Genomic DNA, 26,800 nt, shown 5'->3' with positions numbered 1-26,800 from the left:
GTTTAAGTGCCTACTATGTGCCAGGTACAATCACTCAATGAACATATAAGTGCCTACTATGTGTCAGGCACTATGCTAAGTATTGGCATGCAAAAAGATATAAAAAAACAGTCCCTGCCCTCAAGGAGTTCACAATCTAATGGAGGAAACAGACAAATATGTACAAGCAAGGCTACATGCAGGATAAATAGGAAATAAGAGAAAGGCACTAGCATTATGAGTGGTTGGGAAAGGTTTCCTGTAGAACATGGAGTTTTAGTTGGGACTAGGAAGTCAGGGAAAGAAGTAGGCAGAGATGAGGAGGGAGGACATTCTAGGCATGGGTGAGAGTCAGAGAAAATGCCTGGAATAAGTTTGGCATTAGAATGATTAACCAAGTATTTTTAGTCCTGAAAATAAAACACTATTCTTTCTCCGGGGCCATAAAAGTATTGGAAAATGTGGTGCCACTCCCAGGCCATGGCAAATCCAGATGTCTAGACTAGGTCTAGGGGACCATTAGGATAGATGGGGAAATTTAAGGTTGTCCCATCTAAGATAGGGTAGGTTTTGTTTTGCACTTTATAAAAAAAATTAATTAATTTTTAGTTTTCAACCTTCATTTCCACAAGATTTTGAGTTTCAAATTTTCTCCCCATCTTCTTTTTGCACTTCTAATGGACTCACTCTAATGCATTATTTCTGAATTTATATTCTCTTTTTCCTTGGGAATAAGCCTTGGAAAATTCATTCTTATGTTTGGAAACAAGGAGAAAGGGAAATGGGTACTTAAAAGGGTTAGTCTTGGAATCAGAAAAAAAAATTAATTCCAATAGGGTCTCTGACATTTACCAGATGGATTACTACAGGTGAGTTGCTTAATTTCTTTCAGCCTCAGTTTTTTCATCTATGAAATGAGTATACCTGGAGTAGCCACCTCATAGGACTGATGTGAAGCTCTCAAGATATATAATTTATAACATTTAGAGGGCGTGTAAATGTTCCTTATTATGATCAGCACTGTCCTCCTCCTTACTGCCACCACCATCCAGAGACATAAAAATGGCCGGGGGAAATGGAGACATTAGCCAAGCACATGAGCATTTAGGAGGTGTCTACTCTGTACCAGGTGCTGGACCAGGAGTTAGCCTTTATATATGGCAGATGTTGAACACAGGGACCCAGGTTCATTCAGGGAAAATCGAAGAGTATAAGGTCTTTCCACTGGGTTTCAGAGATCAGGGAAGTTTTAGCAACATACATTAAATCATTCAGTAAGCATTGGTCAAGTGTCTACTGTTCCTAGGCAATGTGCTAGGTACTAGGGATGCAATGACAAGTGTTGAAACAATCTGTGCCCAAAGGGCACCAATATTCCACTTAATATTCTACTGTGGAATACAAAAAGCACCAGTGAAAAAGCTCACTAATAATAATAATGATGATAATACAATAATGATATATAATCCATTAATATACAATATTAATTATATTAATATATAAAATTAATATGTTAATGTATATTATACTAATATAATATTATATAATATGTATTATATATAACATAATATATGATAATGATCACAATAGCTAGTATTTCTATAGCATCTTAAAATTTGCAAAGCACTTTCCACATATTAACTTATTTGGTCCTTACCAAAAACCCTGTGAAGGTAGGTGTTATGTTTATCACTATTTTATAGATGAGGAAACTGAAGCCCAAAGTGGTTAATGTCTTCTCCAGACTCACACAGCTGTTAAGTGTCTGAAGCAGCAGTTGGATGTAGGAGGAGTAGTTGTTGTCCCAGGATGCTGATGAGTTCAGTAAGGCTCAATCCTGGCATCTTCCACATTCCCTTCACTCTTCCCCCTGCAAGTTTTCTCTTTTCTAGTCCACACAACTCTCATTTCCTTTAATTACAGCATGGTTTCTAGACTCTTCACCTTCCTAGCTATATACCTCGTCTTGAACACACAAGACAATTTGCCAATGTCTTTCTAAAATGTGGTGCCAATAACTGAATATAATATTTCATATGTGACCCTTAAATTTTATTTTTTGATTTCCTAAGACAACAACCTTTCTTCATGGACTGATTTCTTTAGTTTCAAGCTTCTTACCATAAAGTAGGAGTTCTTAACATTTTTAGTGTCATGGCTCAAGTAAAACCTGTGGACCTCTTCTGAGAATAAAGTTTTTAAATGTATAAAATAAAATGCATAGGATTAAAGAGGGAACCAATTATATTGAAATACAGTTGTATATGAATAAATGTGTATGTAGACATATGCATACACATGTAAGTATACACACATAAAATAAGTTCACATATCTCAGGTTAAGAACCCGTGTCCAAAAGGACATTGTAACATAGCTATAGAGAAGATTCACTCATCTGTGAATCGTTAGAAACCACCAGTGCAATAGTCCATGGAATGTTATTGAAAGTTCTTCAATAGGGAGTTAAAAAACAAGAGGGCATGCCCAAACCCACGAAAAAGTCATGGAGGGTGCTACTTACATATGAGCCATAATCCACTGCCAGGGTCTGCAGAGCCCACGGGAGGCCCAAGCCAATCAGAATGTCAAACACATTGCTTCCGATGGAGTTAGACACAGCCATGTCACCCATCCCTGGAAGAACAAGAGATGATATGTCCTCAGGGATAGGGGAGGGATTCCAGCAGGCCCTTGAGGCTTCAAAACAACAGACCATCCATGGAGTTTCTTTGTAGTTGTGTTTTTATTTTTATTTGTTTTTTCAAGCCCAACTATCATCTCACCTGGAGCCAGTAACACCAATGGCAAGAAAATGAATGAAATTCACATTTTTTTTCCTTCACATTTCCTAAGCATACAAGTGCCAGGTTCTGATGCTATTCTATTTGCATTGTACTCAAACTAATTCTAGGCTCTTTATGATCTATGTGATATAAATTCTCTCGTATTCCACAAATATTTTCTAGATTTATTTCTATCACCTTAGAGATGCTTTCTTCCCCTCTCCATCTCTAGGGCCCAATTTATTCAAAGACACCTTTCATACATCTTGAAAAATATAAACAAAAGCTCCTCACATCTAAACCTTATTGGTATTACCAATATTTTCATTTGCCAAAAGTTGGTAGATATACCAGAAGGTTATGAAGCAGTCTTGGAAAACAAATGTGAAGGAGAGAGGATCTAAAGAATTTTTTTTAAAGCGTCTTAAGGGGGCCCAAACTCACCCATATTAGCTGCCTACCTGATCTTCTTTGAAACTAACTGTTCCTATTGTTTTTCAAACTCTCCCACATTTCTTGTTTAGAGGAAATTAGGTAGCAGAGTGAGTACAGTGCTGACCATGGAATCAGGAAGACCTCATTCTAAATCCTGCCTCAGACTCAGATATTTATTAGCTGAATGATTGGATGGAAGTTTCTTGATCTTTCTGTGCCTAAGTTTGCTCATCTGGAAAACTGGCATAATGATTTCTGCCTCACAGGGGTGTTGTAAAGATCAAATGACTCTGTGTGTGTGTGTGTGTGTGTGTGTGTGTATGTGTGTGTGTGTGTGTGTGTGTGTGTGTGTGTAAAATGCTGTCAGTTCTTAACATAACTTGATGGATATTTCTGATTAACATTTATATACAATGGTATACTTTATTTTAGAGAAGACATTTTCCTAAAAAAGTTGAATGTAAATGGAATTTCTGCAAACTTTTATATTTTAAGTGCATTAAGGTAGTTTGTTACATAAATTTACTGTGAATCCTCCCATAAAGTTAAGGAATCATTCCATAATTTATCTTTTAGCACATAAAGATGAGCAAATGATGATGAGTGAACAACTTGCCAAGATTAGTCACTGAAGGCTTCTTGGAGGGGGTGAATTGTAACCTCTGTTTTGTAGCACATTCTAAAAGCCAGTATGTAAAAATAAGTCTCATCTGAAGGGAAAGTAAAGACCAATGATCTGGTGGCTTTGTATGTCCTGAAGTTAGAAAGCATCTCTGGGGATTTCTACCTAGATAGGTACTCTTCCTTCTCTGAGAGTAAAATCCTGTGGCTAGTTCATAACTTTTTTTGAAAGTATCCTCTTTATTAACATTGGATTTATTTGACCTATGTTCTTATTCAAAGACACTTTGCTTAGAACTCACAACCCTTTATTACAACTAGAGTCTTGTGAGATTTCCCTCCTCTTTTCTTCTCCTTCCTCCTTTTCTTCTCACCTCTTTCATCTCTGCTCTTCCTCCTCCCTTATTCTCCCTCCCCTTTTCCTCCTCCCTTTCCTCTCCTTCCTTTCTCTTTCCCTTTTTTCTCTCCCTCTTCCTTTTTCCTTCCCTTTCTCCTTCCTTCCCTCCCTCCTTCCTTCCCTACCTTGTCTTGCAACAATGAGGCTGGCCATACAATCAGGAACACTTGTCCCAGCTGCCAGAAATGTGATCCCCATGATCACATCAGGAATACCTAAAGTGTAGCCAATAATTGTAACCTGCAAGGAGGGAAAATGTATTGTTAGGAGTTATTTAGGAGAGCCTGAGTCAACAAAGGAAAGGATGCCTTTAGCCTGTATCTGGGTAATCTCTCTGGAAGATTGAGCTTACATCATTATTCATTTCTATGATGATACATAAGGGATGGAAGCAAGATGTTAAATTTTCCAAAGATGTGAGATCATAGAAAAATAATAGTGTATACAATGTGTGTGTGCTATTGCCAGAATGGCTCCAAAGAATGTATGATAGGAATTGATAAGTGCTGAAAAGAGATTGCTTTTTCTTCCATCCTACCCAGCTTTACCCTATCTTCAAATCACTCCATATCCATATCTGGTTCTCTGTCTCTGTCTCTGTCTCTCTCTCTGTCTCTCTGTCTATCTGTCTCTCTGTCTCTCTCTCTGTCTCTCTGTCTGTCTGTCTGTCTCTCTCTCTCTCTCTCTCTCACTCTTGTCTTGAAGACTAGTAATGTAGACAGGCAGATTTGCTCCTTGTCATTTTAAAGATGGAAAAACATAGAAGAGCAAGCTATCAGAGAGCAGAAGGGACTTCACTGACTATTTTATCTACCCATACCTCAACAGGAATTGACCCTAGTAAACCACTTCTTGATTAATGGAGACCATTTACATAAAAGAGATTTCAGCTATGAAGAGTTGACAAGAGGTGGCATCTGGGACATTTCAAAACATTGCCAAAAATTGAGTGGCAAATATTCTTCTCCCCAGTGGGCAGACAGGGGAACTGGGGCAGAAAACAGTTAGGTGAGGCAAAATCACAGCATGTACCAGTGTAAAATGCACATGAAATCATAAGACCAAAACTTTAAAGAGGGAAAGAACTTCAGAGACCATTGAGGAGTTCCGTCCCTTTATTTTAGAAGGTGCAGTGGATAGAACCCTGAGCGTGGCATCAAGGAGACCTGAGTTTAAATCTGGCCTCAGACACATACTGTGTGGCTTTAGACAAGTCACTTACCTTCTGTTTGCCTCAATTTCTTCATCTGTAAAATGGGGATAGTAATAGCACCCAACTCCTAGGGTTTTTGTAAAGGTCAAATAAGATGATAATTGATAAGTACGTAACACAGTGCCTGCCACACAGTAAGCACGGCAAAAATGTTATATATGTATATATCATTTATTTACTAATTATTACAGATGAGGAAAGTAAGGCCCAGGGAAGCTAAATGAATTGTCCAGGGTCACACAACTAGTAAGTGTCTGAGGCAGGATGTGAATCCAGTTGTCTGACCCCAACTCCTAGGCCTTATCCACCAAACAGGAATTCAGGCAAATTCACTGTGGCTGCATGTTCTAGTTTGGGAGAAGTGGACTTGAACAGCTGAAACTGACTAGGTCATTTTAGGATAGCACTTGATTTTCTCCACCCTCTATGAAATTACAAGAAATGCAAACCACATGTTGTAAGTAGCACAATTCTGTGTGGTTCCTGATGCACCGGCGTCTGAAAGCCTAGAGAGGCATATATATGTACAAAAGCCTGATTACTCTCTAAAAGCAGTTTGAGAGAATTGTTATTTTCCTGTTGAGAGAATTGGGAGAGTTTAGTCAAAGTCCTTTGGGACACCTTGGCTGTCATCCTTTTAAAACCAAAAAACACATACAGCTTTCCCATTTTAATGCTGAATGGCACTTGGTGTGGACTTGGGGCTCTCTGAATGCTTGCATTCTCCAAGGAGGAAGGCAGCTCTACTTAGAAATACATTTGATTCATATTTAGTGGCTCTGAAAAGCCTTTTGTGAAATGGAGTTTGGTTTTGTTGGCCTAACTACAAATGCCCTGGCTAAAATTGACCCTGTTGGCCAAACCTTGCTTTTTCCTTCTAACCCTCAGCTTATTCTCTGGAGCTGTCTGGTTTGGCTCGGTTGCTCTTGAACTGAAAAGGAAATGCTATTCAAGTTGCATCCTCACTATTATTACCGATCCAGAAAAGTTCCAGTTATCCAGCAGCTTATTATCCACGTCGGACCAGGTCCCTATTTTTCAAGGCTCATTAGCACCTCAGCTGGAGTAACAGGGAAAGGTAATATTCAACATAGGAAATCAAAGGGGTCATTTTGATACCCTTATTTGCTTTTCTGCCTCTATGTTAAGGACAGGAGACAAACTGTTGGAGATACTTATTATCTCCATTACAAACAGATAAGTCATTTTTGAGCATCAGTGTTAAAATGACATCACAACCACCATGATCTAACAAATTATCTACACTCAGAATTTAATTCTCTATATGTATCCTCAAATACTAAACAGCAGACACATGCTAGGTTAATTGAGGCTTGTGAATTTAATAATTCAACTCAGTAAACATTTATTAAGCACCCACTGTATTCAGAGAATTGTGCTAGATGCTGTGGGACACAAAGACATATCATGAAACCTGTGCTCATGGCATTTGTAATTTTTCACACACATGTTAACTTTTTCCCATGTCCAATTCAATAACATTAGATCAGGTCCTTTTCATAGAGACATTGACTTTTAGGGTCAGACGGGATAACGGGGTCTTTTACAGTCATTATGGTACAGTGGAAAGAATATTGGACTGAAGAGCCAGATGACCTGAGTTCAAATATGAGCTTTTCAATCTGTGTGACTGAGCAAATCATTGACCTCTCCAGATCCCAGTTTTCTCATCTATAAATTGAGAGAGTTGAACTAGGTGAACTCTGAAGTTCTTTCTGACTCTAAATCTATAATCCCTTCATTTTTACAAGTGAGGGGCCTGGAGAGATGAAATATATTGCTTTACCTACAGTCACACAGAGAACCAAGGTAAGAGGAAGGATCAGATCTCAAATCCTCCAAGGAAAGCCCAATTTTCTGAATTGTTTTGAGTTTTAGGTCTCTCTTAGCCATAGCTGCAGCCACTAATCTTGTCCACCCCCAAGATGTAGTGACATTGCTATCTGAAAAGCTTCAGGGCTAGTCAGGGCCTGAGGACTAGGCATTTGGTGCAACACTCACCATCCAAACCATCATATAGGAGAAGGCTGCAATCCACAGGGTGGAGGAAGCGAATGTCACCATAAACCACTTCTCCCATCGGGGTTTGTTGCAGTTGGGGACAGTAAAGTATAGGACCAAACTCAGTGGCCAGGTGAACAACCACTTCACTATTTCCAATTTGCCAGCTGGAGAAAAGAAGGGGAGAAGGGAGGAAGAAGAAAATATCAGATGACTTAATTTTCCATCTTCTCTGTCTACTTAAATCCTGCTTGAGAGGTCACATAACTAATAGGATTACTAGGTGTCTTAAACTTAGCATATCTAAAATAAAACTTATATTTTCCTGAAACTTAGCTTTCTTATAAACTTCCTTGTTTGTGTGTAGGGTACCACTGGCCTTCCAGTTACTCAGGGTCCTGTTCTTAGAGATTTCCTTGACTCTATCTATCCCCTATGTCTAATTAGATGATAAATCTTGTTAATTTTACCCCAAAAGTATTTCCCTCATTTATTATTTTTTCTCCCCTCATATCACCATACTAATTCAAGCCTTCATCAACTCTTTCCTACACTTAAAAAAAAATAAGTTTTTATCAATTATTTTTACATCACTATAGTTTCTCCAAGTATCCCTCCCCCTCCATGTACCAAAAAGCCATCTCATATTGATGGGGTGCTTGGGGTATCTATGTTTGTAACATCAGTTTGTAACATCAATTTGTAAAATCACATTTCCCATGCCCCCCAGCCTCAGAGCATTAACTCTTCCCCTTCCCTCTGCCAGCACTCTGCCTAGCAACAATTCATGAACTGTTTATGTCCCCTTAATATAATGGCCAACTGCACCTATGAATTCTTCAATGCACTATCTATCTGTAAGTTAATTCCTCAGCCAATTAGGCACATACTGAATCCCCATTAGCCTTGGTTCCCAAAATCCATCTTGTTTTTGTTTTTGCTTTTTGGAGGGCAATTGGGGTTAAGTAACTTGCCCAAGGTTACAGGGCTGTTTTGTGTGTGTGTGTGTGTGGGGGGGGCGGGTATTAAGTGTCTGAGGCTGGAACCAAATGGGTCCTCCTGACTCCGGGGCCAGGCGCTTTACTCACTGCACCACCTAGCTGCCCCACCTCAACATCCATCTTGTCAAACAGGATACTGATGGGGGGCAGACTAGGCACTTTTCAGTCAGCCCTGACCACTAGCTAACTTAGTGACATTTAAAAAAAAACCCACACCTCCAGGTAGCCCCGCCTTGGGCTATTTCCCAGTGAATTATGGGCAATATGCCTATGTAGTTGATATTAAAAGTACATGTTCCCTTAAGCACTGACCATGACTTAACTCCTCCCTAGTCCCACCCTTACTCACCTAGTTAGCATAATTGACATCTGATTTACTATTGCAACTCTTTATAAACTATACCTATGACTTTTTTAAGGTTGCAGGTTCCCTAAGAACCCCTGCCCGCTGTAAAGCGTAACAATAAACTTTAACAATTCTGACTTAAAAGATTGCTTGGGTCCTATGAATTCATTCCAGACTGTGCCCACTCAGGGACTCTGGTCATTGGAGCCCCTGTAACACCTATCACTCCCACCCTTGTCATTTCGACAAATAGTATTCTTTAAGACAACAAAAAAGGAAAAAAAAACCCAGCATAACTGATTAATACAGAGAACAAATGAGTACATATGCCACATACAGTGCTCATGGATTTCCCACTTCTGCAGAAGAGTCAAGTGGGGGTTATCTTTTTGCATGTCTTTTTTCAAACTATGCGTGTTTTTTATAATTCTAAAACATCCACTTTTGATTCTCTTATGTTTCTTTTTACATTGTTGTAGTCATTGTCTCATCTATACTTTTTTTTTTTTTGCTTTTTGGAGGGGGGAAGACAGGGTAATTGGGTTGTGACTTGCCCAAGGTCACACGGCTAGTAAGTGTTAAGTGTCTGAGGCTGGATTTGAACTCAGGTCCTCCTGACTCAAGGGCCAGGGCTCTATTCACTGTGCCACCTAGTGGCCCCTCATCTAGACTCTTATGAGAGCCTCTTAATTGAGTTTCCTACTCCTTGGGTATTTATTCCCTCTCCAATTCACTCTCTTCATAGTTGCCAAACTGATATTTGTGATACACAGATTTGACCATGTTGCCATTCAAAAATTTCTAGTGGTTCTCCATTGCCTCTTGGACATGACATAAAATTCTTAGTCTAGCATTTAAAGCATTACATAACATAGCTCTTACCTTTCCAGTCTCATTTCATATTATTCTCCTTTACAAGTTTTCCATTTCAATCCACGTTGGCCTATTGGCTGCTTTTCATACACGGTATTCCATTTCCCTGCCTTATATTTGGAATGTGTTCTCCCCTGACCTCTGCTGCTCAGCAGGCCTCTCTTCCTTCAAAGCTCAGCCCAAGGGCCATTTCCTGTAGGAGGCTCCCTGATCCCTCAGGTGTTAATTCTTTCTATATCTTGATATCACTTTGAGTTATGCTTTGCATTTATTTATTAAATTCCTTGAATGTTGGGATTATTTTCATTTTTGTCTTTGCACTCCCAGTCCACATCAGTGCATTGTATTTACTTAATAGGTCTTTAATATATGTTTGTTAAACTGAATTACTGTACTAAGGTCTTCCCTGAGTGTAACAGAGAGCTGATCTCAGAATCAGGAAGTCCTGGGTTCAGGAGGTGCCTCTGACACTGACCGTTGTCCCGGGCAAGTTACTTAACCATTTAGTGTCCCAAGTGATTCTCTAAGACTATACAAATTGTCAAAAATGTTCCAACCTACAATTGTAGAGGAAATCCTTCATGAGGAGCTCCCTTCATTGAGTAAATCTTTAGCCCCAAATGCCCCTCACATGTCAACTGCTCTGCGAGGGTTCCAATAGAAAGAAAATAGGAAAAGAGAATCATCTTGTTACCTTCTTGTCATTTTGCTAGTCTTCTAAAACATGAAGCTTGAGGGTATATGGGGGCAATCACTTGGCAAATGAAAGTGGGCAACAAAAGTCAAGTCAGAACTTTTTGGTTGGAAGAGAAAGGGGTAAGGGAGCAGGTAAGAAGGTCATTTGCCTTTTTTTCAGGGTATAACAGGATAATGGCTATTTTCATAGTTTGCTTAATCCCAATTAATTTTAAAAGTATTTATTAAGTGACTACTATGAATGAGATACTGGTGATACAAAGACAAAAAGTCCCTGCTTTCAAGGAATTTACATTTTAGGTATATTTAAACAGACAATCTTCATGAAAATAAGGAGAGAGGAGAGGAAAGAGAGAATGTACTATATTTCAATGAAGAACAGAGAGATGACAGAACCCAGGATTCATTACTAGGACCAGTAGTAGAATACAGAAAAACAAACAAAAAATAAATCCTCTGGGCTATGTCTACTGTTCTTTGCTGGGTAAGTAGAAAGCCTTCAATATATGCTTGAAAAATCAAGACCAAATAGCTTTCTCAGGATATTAATACTCCTTAGCCAGAAGGTTAGCATGAGTTCCATCAACTCTTGCTTCTGTTTCTCTTTTGGGACAGGAAGTAGGAGACCAAGACCACAACTGCTGTCAAGGTACTTGCTGACTGCTGAGGCCAGTGGTACAGTCAAAAGTCATTTGTTTAAACAATTAGGTGGGGAATTTTAATTTCAACCAGGTACCTGGCACAGATGTACAAATGGAAAGAAAAATACTCACATATCATTTAAAAAAAAAACAGGCCAAATCTTTAAGTAAACAGCTTATGTCTTTGACACTGTAACTTAAGAAATGTTGAACTCAGTATACAGTCTATTTTGGGGAAGAGTGCATGGCTTTCAGTGGACATAGCGGCATCTTGTGGAATTGTTTCACATTACATGTGTCTAATGGGGACCAGTGAAGAGGTGGCCCCTCTGCTCACTGATTTCAGCATTTGGCTGAAAGAAAGACTATGTGAAAGATATTTCTCCCAATAATGATAATGCAGGTTTGCAAATTAAGTTTGCCTCCATTATCTTGGAGCAAATAGGGATTTGTGATGAGAGAACAAGTAGGTAATTTTCAAACATGGTGCAATGGTGGCAATCTAGTCTCAGCCATTGGGCTATTTGAGGGCATTAGTTGGGAGAAAAGTAAGAAGAATTGGGAGCCTGGAGAGGGACACAAAAAGGGAAGTTAGGGGGTGCTGAAGACAGGCTTTGCCTACTCCCCGGTTTTGTCTAGGTCTTGTTTGCCCTTTCTACTTTCTTCCTCCCAGAGACCAAGGGAAGAGAGTAACCTCCTTGTGGGGAGAAAAGGTGCTACAACATTGAAGAAACAAGTAATGGATAGATAGTGTATAAAGTCTGATAAGTGGTGAGAATAAAGGAGAAAAAGGAAGAGACTGAAAGATGTACTCCTACATAAGACCTTCTCACCAACAAGAGTAGCTATTGTTTACATTAGGGAGCCAAGAATTAGGTGTGTGTGTGTGGGAAGCCCACCCTTGTGGGTCTGCAAATTAATTTTTCTTTTTGTTTTTTTTGGAGGGCAATTGGGGTTAAATGACTTGCCCAAGGTCACATGGCTAGTTTTTTTTTTGTGTTAAGTTTCTGTGGTCAAATTTGAACTCAGGTCCTCCTGACTCCAGGGCCTGTGCTCTATTCACTGTGCCACCTAGCTGCCCCTTACAAATTAACTCTTACCATAGAAAAGGTAATGATCCTGTCAAAAATTTCAGGGCTCCCTATCTTAATATATATGGAGTGAACAGCAGTAAAGCATATGCTAATTTTGATGAACACATTTCCCAGAATTTCCTCACAGTCACCAATCTGACAGATGTATTTTGTCTACATTTTGCCATGATGGATGAGCCATGTATCCATTTGTTCAATCTTCATGACATGCCACTGTGCATACATCCTCCCTCTACCCTCTTTGCTACTCCAGTTCTGAAAACAGTAATTAAAACAACTTTACTAAAATATTCCTCCCTGGCTACAGCTCCCCTATATGTATTGTCTCCCCCTATTAGAATGTGAGCACATTGTAGGTCTGGCACATTGTAGGTCCTTTAATATGGATTGATTGTGAGGATCAGATGACTTTATGCATACAAAGTACTCTTTCAACCTTAAAGCACAATATAAATGTCAACTATTCTGGCTATTTTGGAATCTAGTTGAATATAGTAACGTACTAATGGTTTTGCTATTTAATCTTGGGTCCAAGATTGCAGCACCGTGAAATGGCTGGTGACAAAATGTTTCCCGTTTCTTGATGAGGTCTTTATTTTCTTTCATACTTGAAAGTGGAGATGCATGTGGATTTGCATTGGGGAAGAGGAAATTATTTTTATCTGTATTATTCAACTGAAAACTACATTGTCTAATTTTTGCAGAAGATAAACTTTAGCTAAAGAATTGTATTCTTTCTTCCTAAAAAATCCAGTTTAATATTTTCAAATCTTCTAAATTTTTCAAGGGAATGGGGTGGTTGTAGCTTTTAGTGGCAAAAAGCAAACCAGTAAAAAAAAATCTCTTTTCTCCTCAACCCTCTTATTATTTTTTTTCAGGACCTTGGTATCTAGTATATTTTTTGCTGCCTCATGGAGTAAGAAAGCATTTAGCTGACAAAGAAGTTGGAGATGCACAGGACTGGTCTTAGGACAGATTGTGTTCATTGTGATGGCCTAAGCTTTTCCTTCTTTTTGGCTCTCTTTATTCTCAGGCCTTGTTTTTTCTTCTGGGTGCTTCCATTTACTATTAAGCACAGTTTGAGGCTGGTTCTCTCATGCTCAAACACATTTCATGCAGCCCTAGCTTTGGACACAGATTTGTGTGTCCTAAGGCTCACCACAAGATGATAAATGGCAATGGGCAAAGATCATCTGGGAGTTGGAAGGGACTTCTTGAACACTGAGTCTAAACCATCATTTTTGCAGAACAGGAAACTGATGCCTAGAAAAGTGAAGTGATTTGTCCAAGGTCACCTAGGTCAATTGTCTCCCCCACACTCTCCCCATCCTCTTCACAGGCTTCAGATTCTGGCCATTAACCATCATCTCTGGCCAAAGAAGCAAAGGTAGCTTTACAATTTGCTTGATGCAGCCTCTGACTCAGCTTCTCAGTGACTTCAGGATTGTGTGAAAGCCACTGATCTGCATTTGAAAACTAGGGCATATCAAGAAATAAACCAACATGTCAACAGGCAAAGCCCCCCCCCCCCCAAAAAAAAAAAAAAACAACCCAAATCCATTTTTCTCATTTCTTTTTCTGAGAGTGACCATTTCCTTTCTCTATTTCAGACTGGAGGAGACAGATGAGAAAATTTTATTTTTATTACTATAAAAATAATTTTTTTTCCTGTTGTCAAACTTCTGGCTAATTAATTCTCATAAACTCAAAGATCAACCAAGTGATCATTCAACCAGGGTTCATTAATTACCACCTATATGCCAGACATTGTGTGAGGTGCAGTGGAGCAGCTAGGTGGCATGGTGGTTAGAACGAAAGACCTGAAGTCAGGAAGATTCCAGTTCAAATGGTTTCAAATTAGCTGTGTGACCCTAGGCAAGTCACTTAATCCTGTCTGCCTCAGTTTCCTGTCTGGCAAACCACTCTGGTATCTCTGCCAAGAAAACCCCAAATGGGGTCATGAAGAGTCAGATACAACTGGAAAAAATGACTTGATTGAATTGTTTGAGGCACCAGGGACACAAAGACAGAGATGAAATAATCCTTATCCTCAAGGAGATGCTTCCCAGGTTCCTTAGAGTTGCTGTTACATTATGTATCAAAAACCAAGAGCAAATCTGAATGTAAATTTATTAATACACTTGCAATTCTTTTTTTAAACTAGCTATGCCAAATATAATTGTAGACTAAATAAAGACTTAAATAATACATTATTTTGTTATTAAACTAACAGTCATTTTAGATGAATAAAAGGTGTTAAAACACGTTACCTATATTAAAATTCACCTCACCCTATTCTAGTTTCTTGAGTGAACGGGGGATGGGGAGGGAAGAATCCTATTAAAATTGCTAGAAATTGAGGCGGCTAGCTGGCACAGTGAATAGAGCACCAGCCCTCCAGTCAGGAGGACCTGAGTTAAAATCCGTCCTCAGATACTTAACACTAGCCGTGTGACCTTGGGCAAGTCACTTAACCCCAATTGCCCTGCCCTTCCCCCTCCAAAAGGCAAAAAATAATGCTATATGTATATATTTAATTTCATTTGGCCAAATGGAACCACTGAAAAGCTATGATTTCATCGACCACATGGTAAGTTGTGGGGGGCAGAGAAGCACAGCTTTTGATTCTCCAAACAACAAATGATCTTTGCAGTTTGGCTACAATAGTAAATAGCAGAATGAACAAGCTTCAATGCCCCCTCTTGAGCCTGTGAGAGAAAGCTCTGGCTGGTAGCAGGTGGATCACCACAAGAAGGCAAATGGTGATAGGCAGAGATTGTCTGGGATCACAGGATCGAGACCTGGAAGGGATTCACTGACCATTGAGTAATAATGTCAATAACTTCACATTTTATTTATTACATTTTACAGAATAGGAAACTGATGGCTAGAAAAGTGGAGTGATTCACCAAGGTCACCTAGATCATAAATAGCAGAACATAGACTCCCACCTTGGTCTTTTGTATCGAAGACACTATCATCCATTTAAATGAACAGGCCTTAGGGATGCAAGTATACTTGATTTGTTAAAAATAATACCTCATAAAACTTATGATTACAAATTGAAGCATATTTTTTCACTTTATTTTTCTTGCCTTTTTTTTGCAACATGGCCAATATAGAAATATGTTTTGCATGATTTCACATGTGTAATGGGTATCATACCTCTTGCCTTCTCAGTGGGTGGGGGAAGGGCTAGACTACTAAAGGATGGAATTTGGAGCTCAAAATACAAATGTCCAAAAAGGATAAAATAGCTCATATTTCTATAATTTTTGTGGTTTACAAAATGATGCCCTTATGTGTGAGTTAGACAGGGCAAATATTAAGTCTGTTGTACAAATGGGGCAGCTAAGCAGCACAGGGGATAGAGTGCTGGGCCTGGAGTCAGGAAGATCTGAGTTCCAATCCAGCCTTAGGCATTTACTACCTATGTGACCCTGGGCGAGTCACTTAGCCCTGTTTGCCTGAGTTTCCTCATCTATAAAATGAGGTGCAGAAGGATGGCAAACCACTCCAGTATCTTTGCTGAGTAGACCCCAAATGGGGTCGTGAAGAGTTGGACATGACTGAACAAGTGCTAAAGAAGAAAGTGATATGTGGGCATACCTCAAGTAACTTTGGGGTTCTGGTACACTCTGCTGGCTCATAGATCAGAGTTACACAACACGGGAATCTGGCTCATAGTTTCAGGGACAATCATGCCTGAAGGGGAAGGGTACGACTTGAGAATGAGGCCTTCTTGCTTTTAACAGGAAGATCCTGGACGCACAAATGAGGTTTTTTAGGAGTTGGCTCCAGGGGATAGTGAGGCAGAGAAGAAAAGAGGTGCCTTTAACTGAGTACTTCCCTTTTCCATGTCAGTGGAAGGGATGACCAGAACTCAGGGCTAGAGAGGAATTGCTGGAATCCCTGGTATGGGACTGACCAGCTTTGGGTCACTTAAGTCGCTCTGGCTCCTACAACTTATACTATAGGAACAGAGTCCTATCAGACTACACAGAAATGGAGAAGCAAAACAAGATTTCCCATTAATTATGGGAAGACTGAGGTTTCACAGAATTATAGACTTAACCCTGGAATTGCCCTTAGAGGCCCTCTAATCCAACTCCTTCATTTTGCAGATAAGGAAACTCAGGTATGGAGAAGTTAAATAACTTGTCCAAGCCCACACAGGTAGCAGCTGGCAGAGTCAGATTTTGAATACATGCTCTTAGTCTCTAAATCCAGTGCTTGCAACTCACTGTTTTCCTGTTCCTCTTACTCAGGAAGGATTCAAGGGCCCCAAAGATAAGAGTGGGATCTTTTAAGAAGCTGGAGGGGTGGAATTCCCCAGTTGCTGTCCATCTTGGCTGATTTAGGGTTGATCAGAACTTACAAACAGTACCTAGGGTCTTCATTATTAATAATATCAATAGTTAACAGTAATATAGTGACCTAAGGTTTCCAAAATAACTTGGAATGGGGTCACTATGGCTAAATCTTCATCTAAAATCTTCATCTAAATCATCACCTAAAATGAGGGAGACAGAATTGAAGGTCTCGCACAATCCTTTCCCAGCATGATCTATTCTATCATTGTGAGTAGAATTCATTTGTGGAAGGAAGCTGAAGTGATATGAGTCAAGAGTAGCAGACTGGATGATGGAGACCGGGGTTCAGTGCAAAAGCACAATGCAGTGGCCGAGGCCCTGGGCCATAGTTTACTTGCCTTGATATATCTTTAAAGTCTGTATGCTGGAATGAATGTGCATACTGTGTATTAAGGGCTTCTAAAATGGTACATAATTTACCTGGCCACTTTTTAATCAGAGAAAGACATCAGCAAAACATGCATTCCCATGAAGCTCAGTTGCAAGCTCTCATAATGGAATTCTAATAAAGGATTTCAGTTGGAGGAATGGAGCAGTATTTCAGATTATGGTAGTTTAAGAGACACAGAGTGTCTAGGCAGCCTGCCCCTGCACATATGGGCTTGGTAACTCTGGGCAAATTATTTAACCTTTCAGTTCTTCTGCTACTACTACTACTACTACTACTACTACTACTACTACTGCTGCTGCTGCTGCTGCTGCTATTACTACTACTACTACCATGACTACCACTACCTACTACTACCATCATTATCACTACCATTACCACCATCTACTACTACCACCACCACCACTACTACTACTACTACTGCTACTACTACTGCTATTACTACTACCATGACCACCATTACCTACTACTACCACCATTATCAGTACCATTACCTACTACCACCACCACCACCACCACCACCACCACTACTACCACTACTACTACAACTGCTACTGCTACTGCTATTGCTACTACTACAATTTACAGAGTGCTTTATTTTGCAAAGCACTTTAAAAATATGATCTCATTTTATCCTGACAACTCTAGAAAGCTGGCACTATTGTTATCTCCATTTTGCAGAGGAAACTGAAGCAGAGGTTAGGTAACTTGCCCATAGTTCCTCTGCTAGTCTGATTGTAAGCCTAGGGCTCTAGTTACTGTACTACTTAGACAATAGCAACCACAACCGTAATAATGATAGCTAGTATTTACATAGCACCTATTATGTGTCAGACACTGTGCTAAGCACTTTACAAATATTCTCTCGTTTGATTCTCACAACAACACTGGGAGATGTATTGTTATCCTATTTTCACAGATGAGGAAACTGAGATGAAGTGACTTGTCCAAGGCCACACTGCTAGTAGCGTTTGAGACTGGATTTGAGATCTGGTCTTTCTGACTCCAGGTTCAGCACTCTATCCATTTTCACCACCTACCTGCCTCTACTATATGAGACTATGGTGGCAGAAGACGGTGACCTATGTTGGTAGAGGAAGTTTCCTTACATAGCAGTTCCCTATAATAATCACGGTACACATCCAGTTCCCTTCCCCAGTAAGATATTTAAATTTTTTTCCCCTTAGGCCTAGGAGGGAAGGAAAAGGAAAATATATCAGTGAGTGGCAAGAATGGCTGATTTTTTCTACCATGAAAACATTGCCAACAAGTAAAAATTTGGTAGTCCTGGCCCTGGTTTCCTAAGGGAAGCTAATAATTATGGAATTTTCTACTAATTCTTGGTTATTATTATTATTATTAATGATGATGGTGAAAAGTATGGAATTTCCTGCTTATTTTTGGTTATTATGATTTTAATGATAATAATAAGTAACATTTATGTAGCAATTTAAAATTTCTAAAGCATCTTATATATGTTATTTAATTTGTTCAGAAGTTGACCATGGAGCAAATTCATACCCAATCTTCAGAGAACTGTGGATTATGCACTGCATGTTGTCTACTATGATCTGATTCAGGTGGGAAAGGATTAAGGCCCATACCACTTTTCCATGGGCCCAGGACTGGCTTTTTCAATAATGCAAAATGAGCACTAACAGGGCAACAGAATTTCAAAATTGAAAGAAGCTCCAGAGATAATCTGTTCCAACCTATACCTAAACAGGCATCCTCTTTACAATGCCCCTAAAAAGTGGTCATGCCACCCTATTTTTTTTTTTGCTTTTTTTTTGAATGGGGGAGGGCAGGACAATTGGGGTTAAGTGACTTGCCCAAGGTCACACAGCTAGTAAGTGTTAAGTGTCTGAGGCCAGATTTGAACTCAGGTCCTCCTGACTCCAGGGCCATTGCTCTACTCACTGCACAACCTAGCCATCCCTAAGCATCATGCTATTTTTAAGACCTCTAGTGAAGGGAGAACCCCAAAGCAGCAGCCCATTCCACTTTTTGTTAGCTCTAATCATTAGCATGCATCAAGTTTAAATATTTCCCTCTACAATTTCTACCCTTTATTCTCAGATTTTTTTCTCTGGGGCTAAGCAAAAATAAATAAATAAATAATGAATACAAATTAGACTTTAAATTGATAGATTGTTAGAAGGAACCTTAGAGATCATCTTATCCAAGTTTCTCATTTTACGGATAAGGAAAACTGATTCCTACAGGAGGACCTGTTCAGGGTCACACAGTGTATAACAGAGCTATGTACCCAAGCCAGGCCTTCTGACCTCAAATCCAGTCTCTTCTATTACATCATGCTGAAATCTAATCCCCTTTCCTCTCGGAATAAGATCTGGACTTTGTAATTTTGCTAGCAAGGGAGTGCTTGGTTGAGGAAACCTCTACCAATAAAGGTTGATGGCTTCTCTGCAATGCAGAGTCTTTAGATAACTGTCCAGAGTCTTGCCCAAGGTCACGCAGCCCTATCAAAGGCATGACATGAACCCAGTTCTTCCTGGCTTCGAGGCCACCTCCTTATCCCCTCTTTCATGTTGCCTTTGTCTTCTGCATGACAGCCCTTTAAATACTAGATGACAGTTAGCATGTGCCCTTGAGTCTTCTTTTCTCCATGTTAAAACATTTCAGCTCCTTCAGCTGGCCTTTGTGTTGCATTGTTCTCCGTTGCCCCCCTACTGTTTCCTCTTCTATGCACTTGTGCTAGCTTTTCAATGACCTCCTTATAATATTATGCCCAGAACTGAAAGAAATATGCCAGATACGGTCTAGATTGGGGGTTCTTACCCTTGGCTTCATGGATCTTCAAGAGGCCCATGGATAGATTTCAGAGGGTCGACGAACTTGGATGGAAAATTCAACAACAGCTAAATTCCAACTGAAATGACCATTTCCTTCAAATATTTAAAACATTATTTTGAAAAGGGGTCCCTAGCTTTACTGGACTAACAAAACACACAACACAACAAAGGTTGAACCCACATTAGACAAAGCAGAGCACAGTGGGACTCTCACCTCTAGCGTGATGGATGCTCTACGTAAGTGTCTAACTTCCCATTCATGGTATAATTTAAGGAAAAGAGGAAGTCCTTGCTCCCCCCAAATAACTTTCCCACTCAGGGGAAGCTTTACCAGTAGGAGACTTCGTCTCCCTTTCCTCTCTGTAAAATGAGGATAATAATACCTGTTGTAGAGAGTGGTTTGTAAAGCTCAAAATGAGGTATTGTCTGTAAAACACTTTTTAAACTTAAAACTCTATATAAATGTCATTATTATTATCCTATAAGTGCCAAACTCTCTTGGAAAACACTAAGAAAAGAACAGGGGAAGTACAACCAAAACTTCAACTAATTATAGACTTCATGACAAAGAGCCCCAATTACTACTAATGATGATGTGCCACAGATTAAATCTTGTTGTCTGGTGGATGGGAAGGAGGCCAGAGGCAGAGCTCAGGTGCATTCTTCTCCTTTCCATTGCTTGCTAGGCTCAAGGCCCAACAATTTCCCCACCATAATAATTTTCCTATGCATGCTGCTGGAGCAGCAGCCTTCAGCCTTCTAATTTGGTAACTATCTTGTTCAAAGCCAGTGGGTGGGAATATACCCTGCATGTGGGTTACCAAATCACTTCCTTCTCTGTCTCCTCCATCTTTCTCCTGCCTCCCAGTGGGCTCCCCTGGTAGCCAAGCCCTGGTACTGTTTCAAATGGCCAATGGCTGTTATTCATACTTGAGTATGCAAGCATTTCTTTCCTAGAGCAAGGCTTAATATATGTGATTTGTTAAAAACCTATTACAAAACTAGAGAATATAGCTTCTGAAAGCCTATCAGGATGTAGGATGATAGAGAGATGTTAATATTTAAACTCCATTAAATGATGAATAGTCCTTCAATCTGGAGTGAGTAATTTACATTCACATTCCTCATTCAGTATTTAGTAGTGAATAGAATTCAATGGAGGTACATAGTAGAATGTATTTTCATGTTCAACATACATGTGTTGAGGCAGCTAGTGGATAGAATGCTGGGCTTGGCAAGAAGACTCATTTTTATGAGTTCAAATCTGGCCTCAGACACTTACTAGTTGTGTGACCCTGGGCAAGTCACTTAACCGTGTTTGCCTCAGTTCCTCATCTATAAAATGAGCCAGAGAAGAAAATAGCAAACTACTCTAGCATTTTTTTCCAAGAAAACTCCAAAAGGGGTCATGGAGACATGACTGAAAATGACTGAACAAAACAAACAAAAATACAAGTGTATTGACTTGTTAGATGATGAAAACTATTTTGGGGCCCCATGGGCTTAAAAATTATTCCCCAACACAAGCAAGGACTTAGGACCTCTTACAGGGTGGGTCGAATGGAGTGTAAGGTCCCTCCTCCTCCTCCTCATCCTCTTCTTCTTCATCATTCTCATTGTTCTCATTGTCCTCATTCTCATTCTCAGTTTCATTGCCAGCCTCAGTGACGTCATCATCCCTTCGGGTCCCGTTGGCACCCCTCTCTGGGGCATTGCTGGGTCCTGTGCCATTCTCAACAGCATGCTTGATGGGGATTTTGATGGCCACCTCTGACTCTCCATTTGCATATGCTCTGCTGTTTATTAATCTTTGCCTCTGGAGGGGAAAAAGTTCACACATTCTTTACTTGGTCAGAGTAACTGAAAGGATTGTAAATGGTGCAGACTCTTGGTAAGTAAGGGCAGACCCCCAATTGCCAGTTGTCAAAATTTATATAACCCAGTCATGAAGAAGTGGTATAGGATTTTCCAGCAGACCTTGGAATCACCTTTAAATGAGCTACTAAATGAGTCTGGTGATTACTCAAAATAATGTCTAGCTCAGCAAACCTTTTGCATGCCTGCAAAATCCAAAATGCAGACCACATAAAGGTGTTAAGTGGTCATAGGGCGATTGGGACAATGGAATATCTTTATACTAATTTAACCTACAGCATCTTTAAAGCACCCAGCTCTCATAGTGCAAACTTGCATGATGGTATACTGTTATAATGGATGCTGAAAACCCCTAGGAAGCTAACAGAGAAGGCAGGGAACTGAGAGCTTAAACAATCACACCCTCCCCCCCCCCCCCCCATCCAAAAAGGAGTTGAGTGCTCTAAAATTTTGTCTATACTACAGTTAGATTCCTATATCACAAAATGTGATGGAAAGGATGGTGAAAGAACTCATCTCTAGCTGAGTTAACATTGGGCTTTGAGTAAAAGACTATTGGGCAATTATTGGTTATATTATGATGGAGCTTAGTCTAGTGGAGAGTGTTGAACTTGTCTTCAGGAAGACTTGAGTTCTAATCTTGCCTCTGATACTGAAAGAACATGACAGGTTGCTTCTCAATATTTCAGTCAATTTCCTACTACTAATTACTAAGTCTTATCTACTACTTATCTAGTATCCATGATCCTTTACAGTCTCCATGAGTGAAATGAGTTCCCTCACCAGCATTTTTGCATCCTTGTGAAATCACAGTTCATTAATGTTTTGAATTTATAGGTAGGAACTTTGTACTCAGGTTCTCTGAAAACATTCCCTCCACCCATCTCTTTGCCCCATTTCCAGATGAGCTGGGTATTACCTCATTAATCAACATGCGGCTGGCCATGGAGAGTCGAGTTTTTGGGGGAAAGTGGCTGGTAATCATGATCCGGAGGCCGGCCTCAGAAAAAGAGAGCTGATGTGGATATGCTGATAGCAGCTCGTCCACCATGATCACTGAAGCTTTGCGGTGGAAGTTTGCTGTGTAAATAGGAAAGACTCAAGTCAATATGGGGGAGTAGCAAGATATGTCACAAGTGCCACTTAGAGAAGAGTCCAAGCTAATCAAAACCTTTTTTTGTAACTGGTGAAACGTGTTAATCAGTAGTTGTTTTAGAGGAAATTAATATAAATTGGGCTCAGTTTTCTTTTTGGTAACAAAATGGGGTTGGACTAGATAATTTTCAAAGTTTCTCTGAACTCTAAATCTGGAATGTGAGTTTGATTATGATATTCATCATTCACTTATGTGTTAGGTAAGTCATTACAAAGCAGACCCTATCTTTCAGTGGTCTCTTCTTGTTTCATTCAGATGTGTTCAGCTGAAAAATAGTTTTTTCTTGACTTCCTCATCTTTATCTCTTCAGTTTTTTATATGTATATGTATGTGTGTGTATGTGTGTATGTATCCCCTATATTTTTCCTCATTTTCAGGAATGTTTATAATGATCTGTTAGTTACATCAGAATTCTCTGTAGTATCAGTTTCCTATACTAAAAAATCTAGTTATTCTTCCCATACTTGCCAATGAACATGAGATCTTTTGGCATCTCATATCTATACTCATGCAATTCCAGAGTTTTCCACTGTTTTCTCAGCCACAGATTTCTGAAATAATCTTTTAAATATATTGAATAAACTTGAGCTAATTACTCTAGTTCTCTGGGAGTATTCCTTCTTTGGAATATAAACAGGCCAGAATACATATACTGGAATGAAGTCCCAGTACAGAATGGAACCAAATGCCTAAGTTCCAAAGACCTGGTCTTTCATGAAACATGAAAATATTTGCCAGGAAACATTTTATAAGTTCTTTAATTTGCGAAATGGAACAATCATCTGCAGACTTCAGTGGAAGGGCAGGGAAGAAATTAGAAATAATCTGTATGTCTTAAAATTTCTTTTTGATCCAAAAAAAGCCTGTGTGAAACAGGGGAAAAAAACCCCAAACCTCAGCTATTCAAGGGGAAACTTTGAAAAGGAAATTAATTAAATCAGAATAGCTGCTATGTTAATGAAAAATAAAACATCACAGCTTGAATTAAATTGCATGTGCTGCCATATAAAGAAATATTATTAGTTCAACCGAATGGAACCAACATAAATTATTGCTCTTTAGTATTTCAGTGAATTAGATGCTCTAGTTGAGTCTTTTTTTGAGGGGGAAGTAATTTTCTCTGCCCATTTCAAATACTAGAAACTGAGGCTATGTAGCTTGAAAATCTATTTAGACAGTTGTATCGCCTTACCTCACTAAATCACCAGCTGCTGACATTTAATTTAAGAGCTTTCATGAGTATTTTTTAAGTGGTGAGTCTTCAGATATGAACCTCTCCTCTTGCATTTAAAGATAAACTGGGAATAAAGAAAAAACCGAAACTCCTCTTCTTTAATTACCTGTCCCAGGAAACCTGCTCCTTTTGGTGCCCAGTATGGGAGATGTGATATAGGATAACTGATCATAAAAATGTTTGGTTGGATACCTGGCGTTTTTAATCCTAATAATCGTGATCAACTTCCTTGAGCAGTTGCCCGTGCCCTCTGTGAAGCTATGGAAATAGGCAGAATGAGTAATTTTCAAGCATTTCCCTCCTGGAGTTTTGTACCTTCGCGGTTACCTTTCTTAAGGAGCACTACCGTTGCATCACAATTGCTGTTGTCATCAATTTCAGCATTGTTGGCCAAGCCATTGACCATATTCCCAGCACTCTTTGTCCTCCTTTCAAAGCACTGATGTATGCAAGCATTGTATCTACAGGGAAAAAAATGAAACCAAAAAGGACTTCAGAGAGTTTGGACAGGTTTTCTCCATTCCTGAGCACAAGTGTGGCTGTTGCAATGTTACTACTTCATCTGCCTGGCTTTTATTAGGCTAAGTACACATGAGAAACACCTGAACTTTATCAGCCTACATTGTTGCTATATTTTTAATGCCCACTTTCCCTTTGGAAACTTGTCTCACAAACACATAAACACTGTATATAAATACAACAGGCTTTCTTTACTACCATGTAATGGGAAAAAGCACTAGGTTTGGAGGCAGAGGACCTGGATTCAAATCCTACCTCTGCTTATTACTATCTGTATGACCCTGGATAAGTCACAGTTCCCCACCTCTACAAAGAATGTGAGAAGATTGAATTGATCCTGTATCATTTTCTTATTGATCCAAATTACAACTAAATGTTTTTGTCCTGCAACTGTCATGTTTTTTGTCTCTGAACTTTGTTCATTACAACTGGGCTGTAATGCGTTAAGTTTAAAAATCCAGCTCTCCTGCTTATCACTGATCTATTCTTACTTTGAGGAATTTAGCTGACCTTGGGGAATGCACAGGAACACAAGGGAGTTGGGTCTAATATCTTTACACCATCATGGTATCCTTCAAGGATGTCTGGTTTGCTGCCCAAAAGTCTGGCCCATTATCTTGCACCTGGACTCTCAGGAGGGAAGGAGGGGGTCATTGCTAGTACCCAGAACCAAACTTTCAACCAATCATATTGTTCCCCGTGCCTCAGCTCTGTAACCAATCATGTTGTCCTCAACCCCATGACATCATCTACCCTGTTCTGTTCTTTGTTCTGTGTATAAAAAACCTATAAAAAAAGGGAAGCTGTCCTTTTGCTCGAGGTCTTTGGCATAAATGGAGGCAATCCATTGATTCATTTATTGTCAGGCAGCACACCCCTGTTAACAAATGTTATCTTGCTCAAAGAAATGTGCCTTAGTTTATCTTTTTGTTAAATTTCAGCCATGACAAATGCATTGGGCTTGATGTCTCCTAAGGTTTCTTCAGAGCTCTAAACCTATGATCTTATGACCTTTTTGGTGGTGGGAAGGGAGGTTGTGTGTGAGTGTGTGTACAGGGTTGGTTGCTAGGTTGTTAGAATATAAGGGAGGGGAATATGACTTTTGAGACATTCGTTCGAGCCTGTACTCTGAAATTTCCAGCAATCTTTGGACTGATAAATCAAAAACTGTGGTAAAATATAGAACAGCTGCTAAGAGCCTGCATCCTGTAGCCTGGGATTCTGATGTCTTTACCATCAGAGCCTAGCTGAGGGGAGGATGAACGACTTTAACCCAGGCAGTTATGCCTCACATTTTACTAGTTAAGAATTGGCCTCCAGTCAAAGGATCTGTTTGTTGGTGGTTTTCAGAGGTCATAGTATTTGCTTTACAGTAGTACTATGTGAAACTAGATTTGTGCATTATTTCCGAACTATAATTCTCAGGACTGATAAGACATTTCTTTGCCAGGGGAAAGGCAAGCCAGTGGTATCCTTTATGGTATCTAATAGAGGGCACCAGAGTGCTAAAACTGGCACATCATAGGAGGGGCAAGGTCCTTAACCTCTCTGTTAATATACTCTGGGAAGAAGCTTATTGTGAGGTATTAGATGAGTGCTTTGGGCAGTCTGTCAAAGTATTAAGAACATGAGCTCTGAAGCCAGATGTTCAAGATTTAAATCTTGGCTTTGATAGCTATGATTTGTATGACTTTGGGTAAGTCACTTAACCTCTAGGCCCAAGTTTCCTCTATAAAATGAGTTGGACTAGGTTGAGGTTCATCTGTAGTATCTCTTGCAGCTTTAAATCCTATTATTTTGTGATCCTTCCCTTATGGTTCAAATTATTGTTGTTCAATCGTTTCAGTCATGTCCAACTCTCCATGACCCCATTTGGGGTTTTCTTGGCAAAGATACTGGAGTGGTTTGCCATTTCCTTCTCCAACTCATTTTACAGATGAGGAGCTAAGACAAACAGAGTTAAGTGACTTGCCCAGGGTCACACAGCTGGTAAGTGTCTGAGACCAGATTTGAACTCAGGAAGATGAATCTTCCTGACCCTAGGCTCAGCACTCTATCCACTGTGCCACCTAGCTGTCCCTCCCTTATAGTTCAAAAGCCTCCAATAAAAAAACAAACAAACAAACAAAAACAGGTCTGAAAAATTCATGGGCTACCAGAGCATTTGATAGAATTTCTGATGCATAGCAGGTCTTTACTATTCTCCCCACCCCACTTTTCTCTGACTGTTCTGAAAGTGAAAAAAGTTCAGATTAATTAAGGGACCTCTGACAGTCTCCCCCCCCCCCCTTGTTCTCTGACACACTTCCTTTAATGGGCATGAAGCTACTGCTGTAA

The 26,800-nt window shown here is 39.7% G+C and overlaps 1 protein-coding gene across 3 annotated transcripts in view; it reads right to left on the bottom strand.

Annotated features, from left to right (window-relative positions):
• SLC24A3 (solute carrier family 24 member 3) overlaps nucleotides 1-26,800 on the bottom strand; it is a 783,926-nt gene that overhangs the window by 55,628 nt on the left and 701,498 nt on the right. For 2 of the 3 annotated variants that reach the window (XM_069075482.1, XM_069075480.1), the window contains exons 10-15: nucleotides 24,260-24,405; nucleotides 22,474-22,634; nucleotides 21,228-21,495; nucleotides 7,452-7,618; nucleotides 4,342-4,456; nucleotides 2,502-2,614 (exon numbers count right to left, since the gene is read on the bottom strand). In XM_069075482.1, coding sequence (XP_068931583.1) covers nucleotides 2,502-2,614; nucleotides 4,342-4,456; nucleotides 7,452-7,618; nucleotides 21,228-21,495; nucleotides 22,474-22,634; nucleotides 24,260-24,405 — 970 coding nt within the window. The remainder of the gene's footprint in view (nucleotides 1-2,501; nucleotides 2,615-4,341; nucleotides 4,457-7,451; nucleotides 7,619-21,227; nucleotides 21,496-22,473; nucleotides 22,635-24,259; nucleotides 24,406-26,800) is intronic. The other variant, XM_069075481.1, reaches the window with a different exon arrangement.

Source organism: Petaurus breviceps, unplaced genomic scaffold (genome assembly GCF_028583685.1).
Source record: "Petaurus breviceps papuanus isolate PSGF00001 unplaced genomic scaffold, PetGlider_PUasm1.0 90919, whole genome shotgun sequence".
In the NCBI taxonomy this organism is placed as follows: Eukaryota; Metazoa; Chordata; class Mammalia; order Diprotodontia; family Petauridae; genus Petaurus; species Petaurus breviceps.
This window is presented reverse-complemented; position numbering and strand designations above follow the sequence as displayed.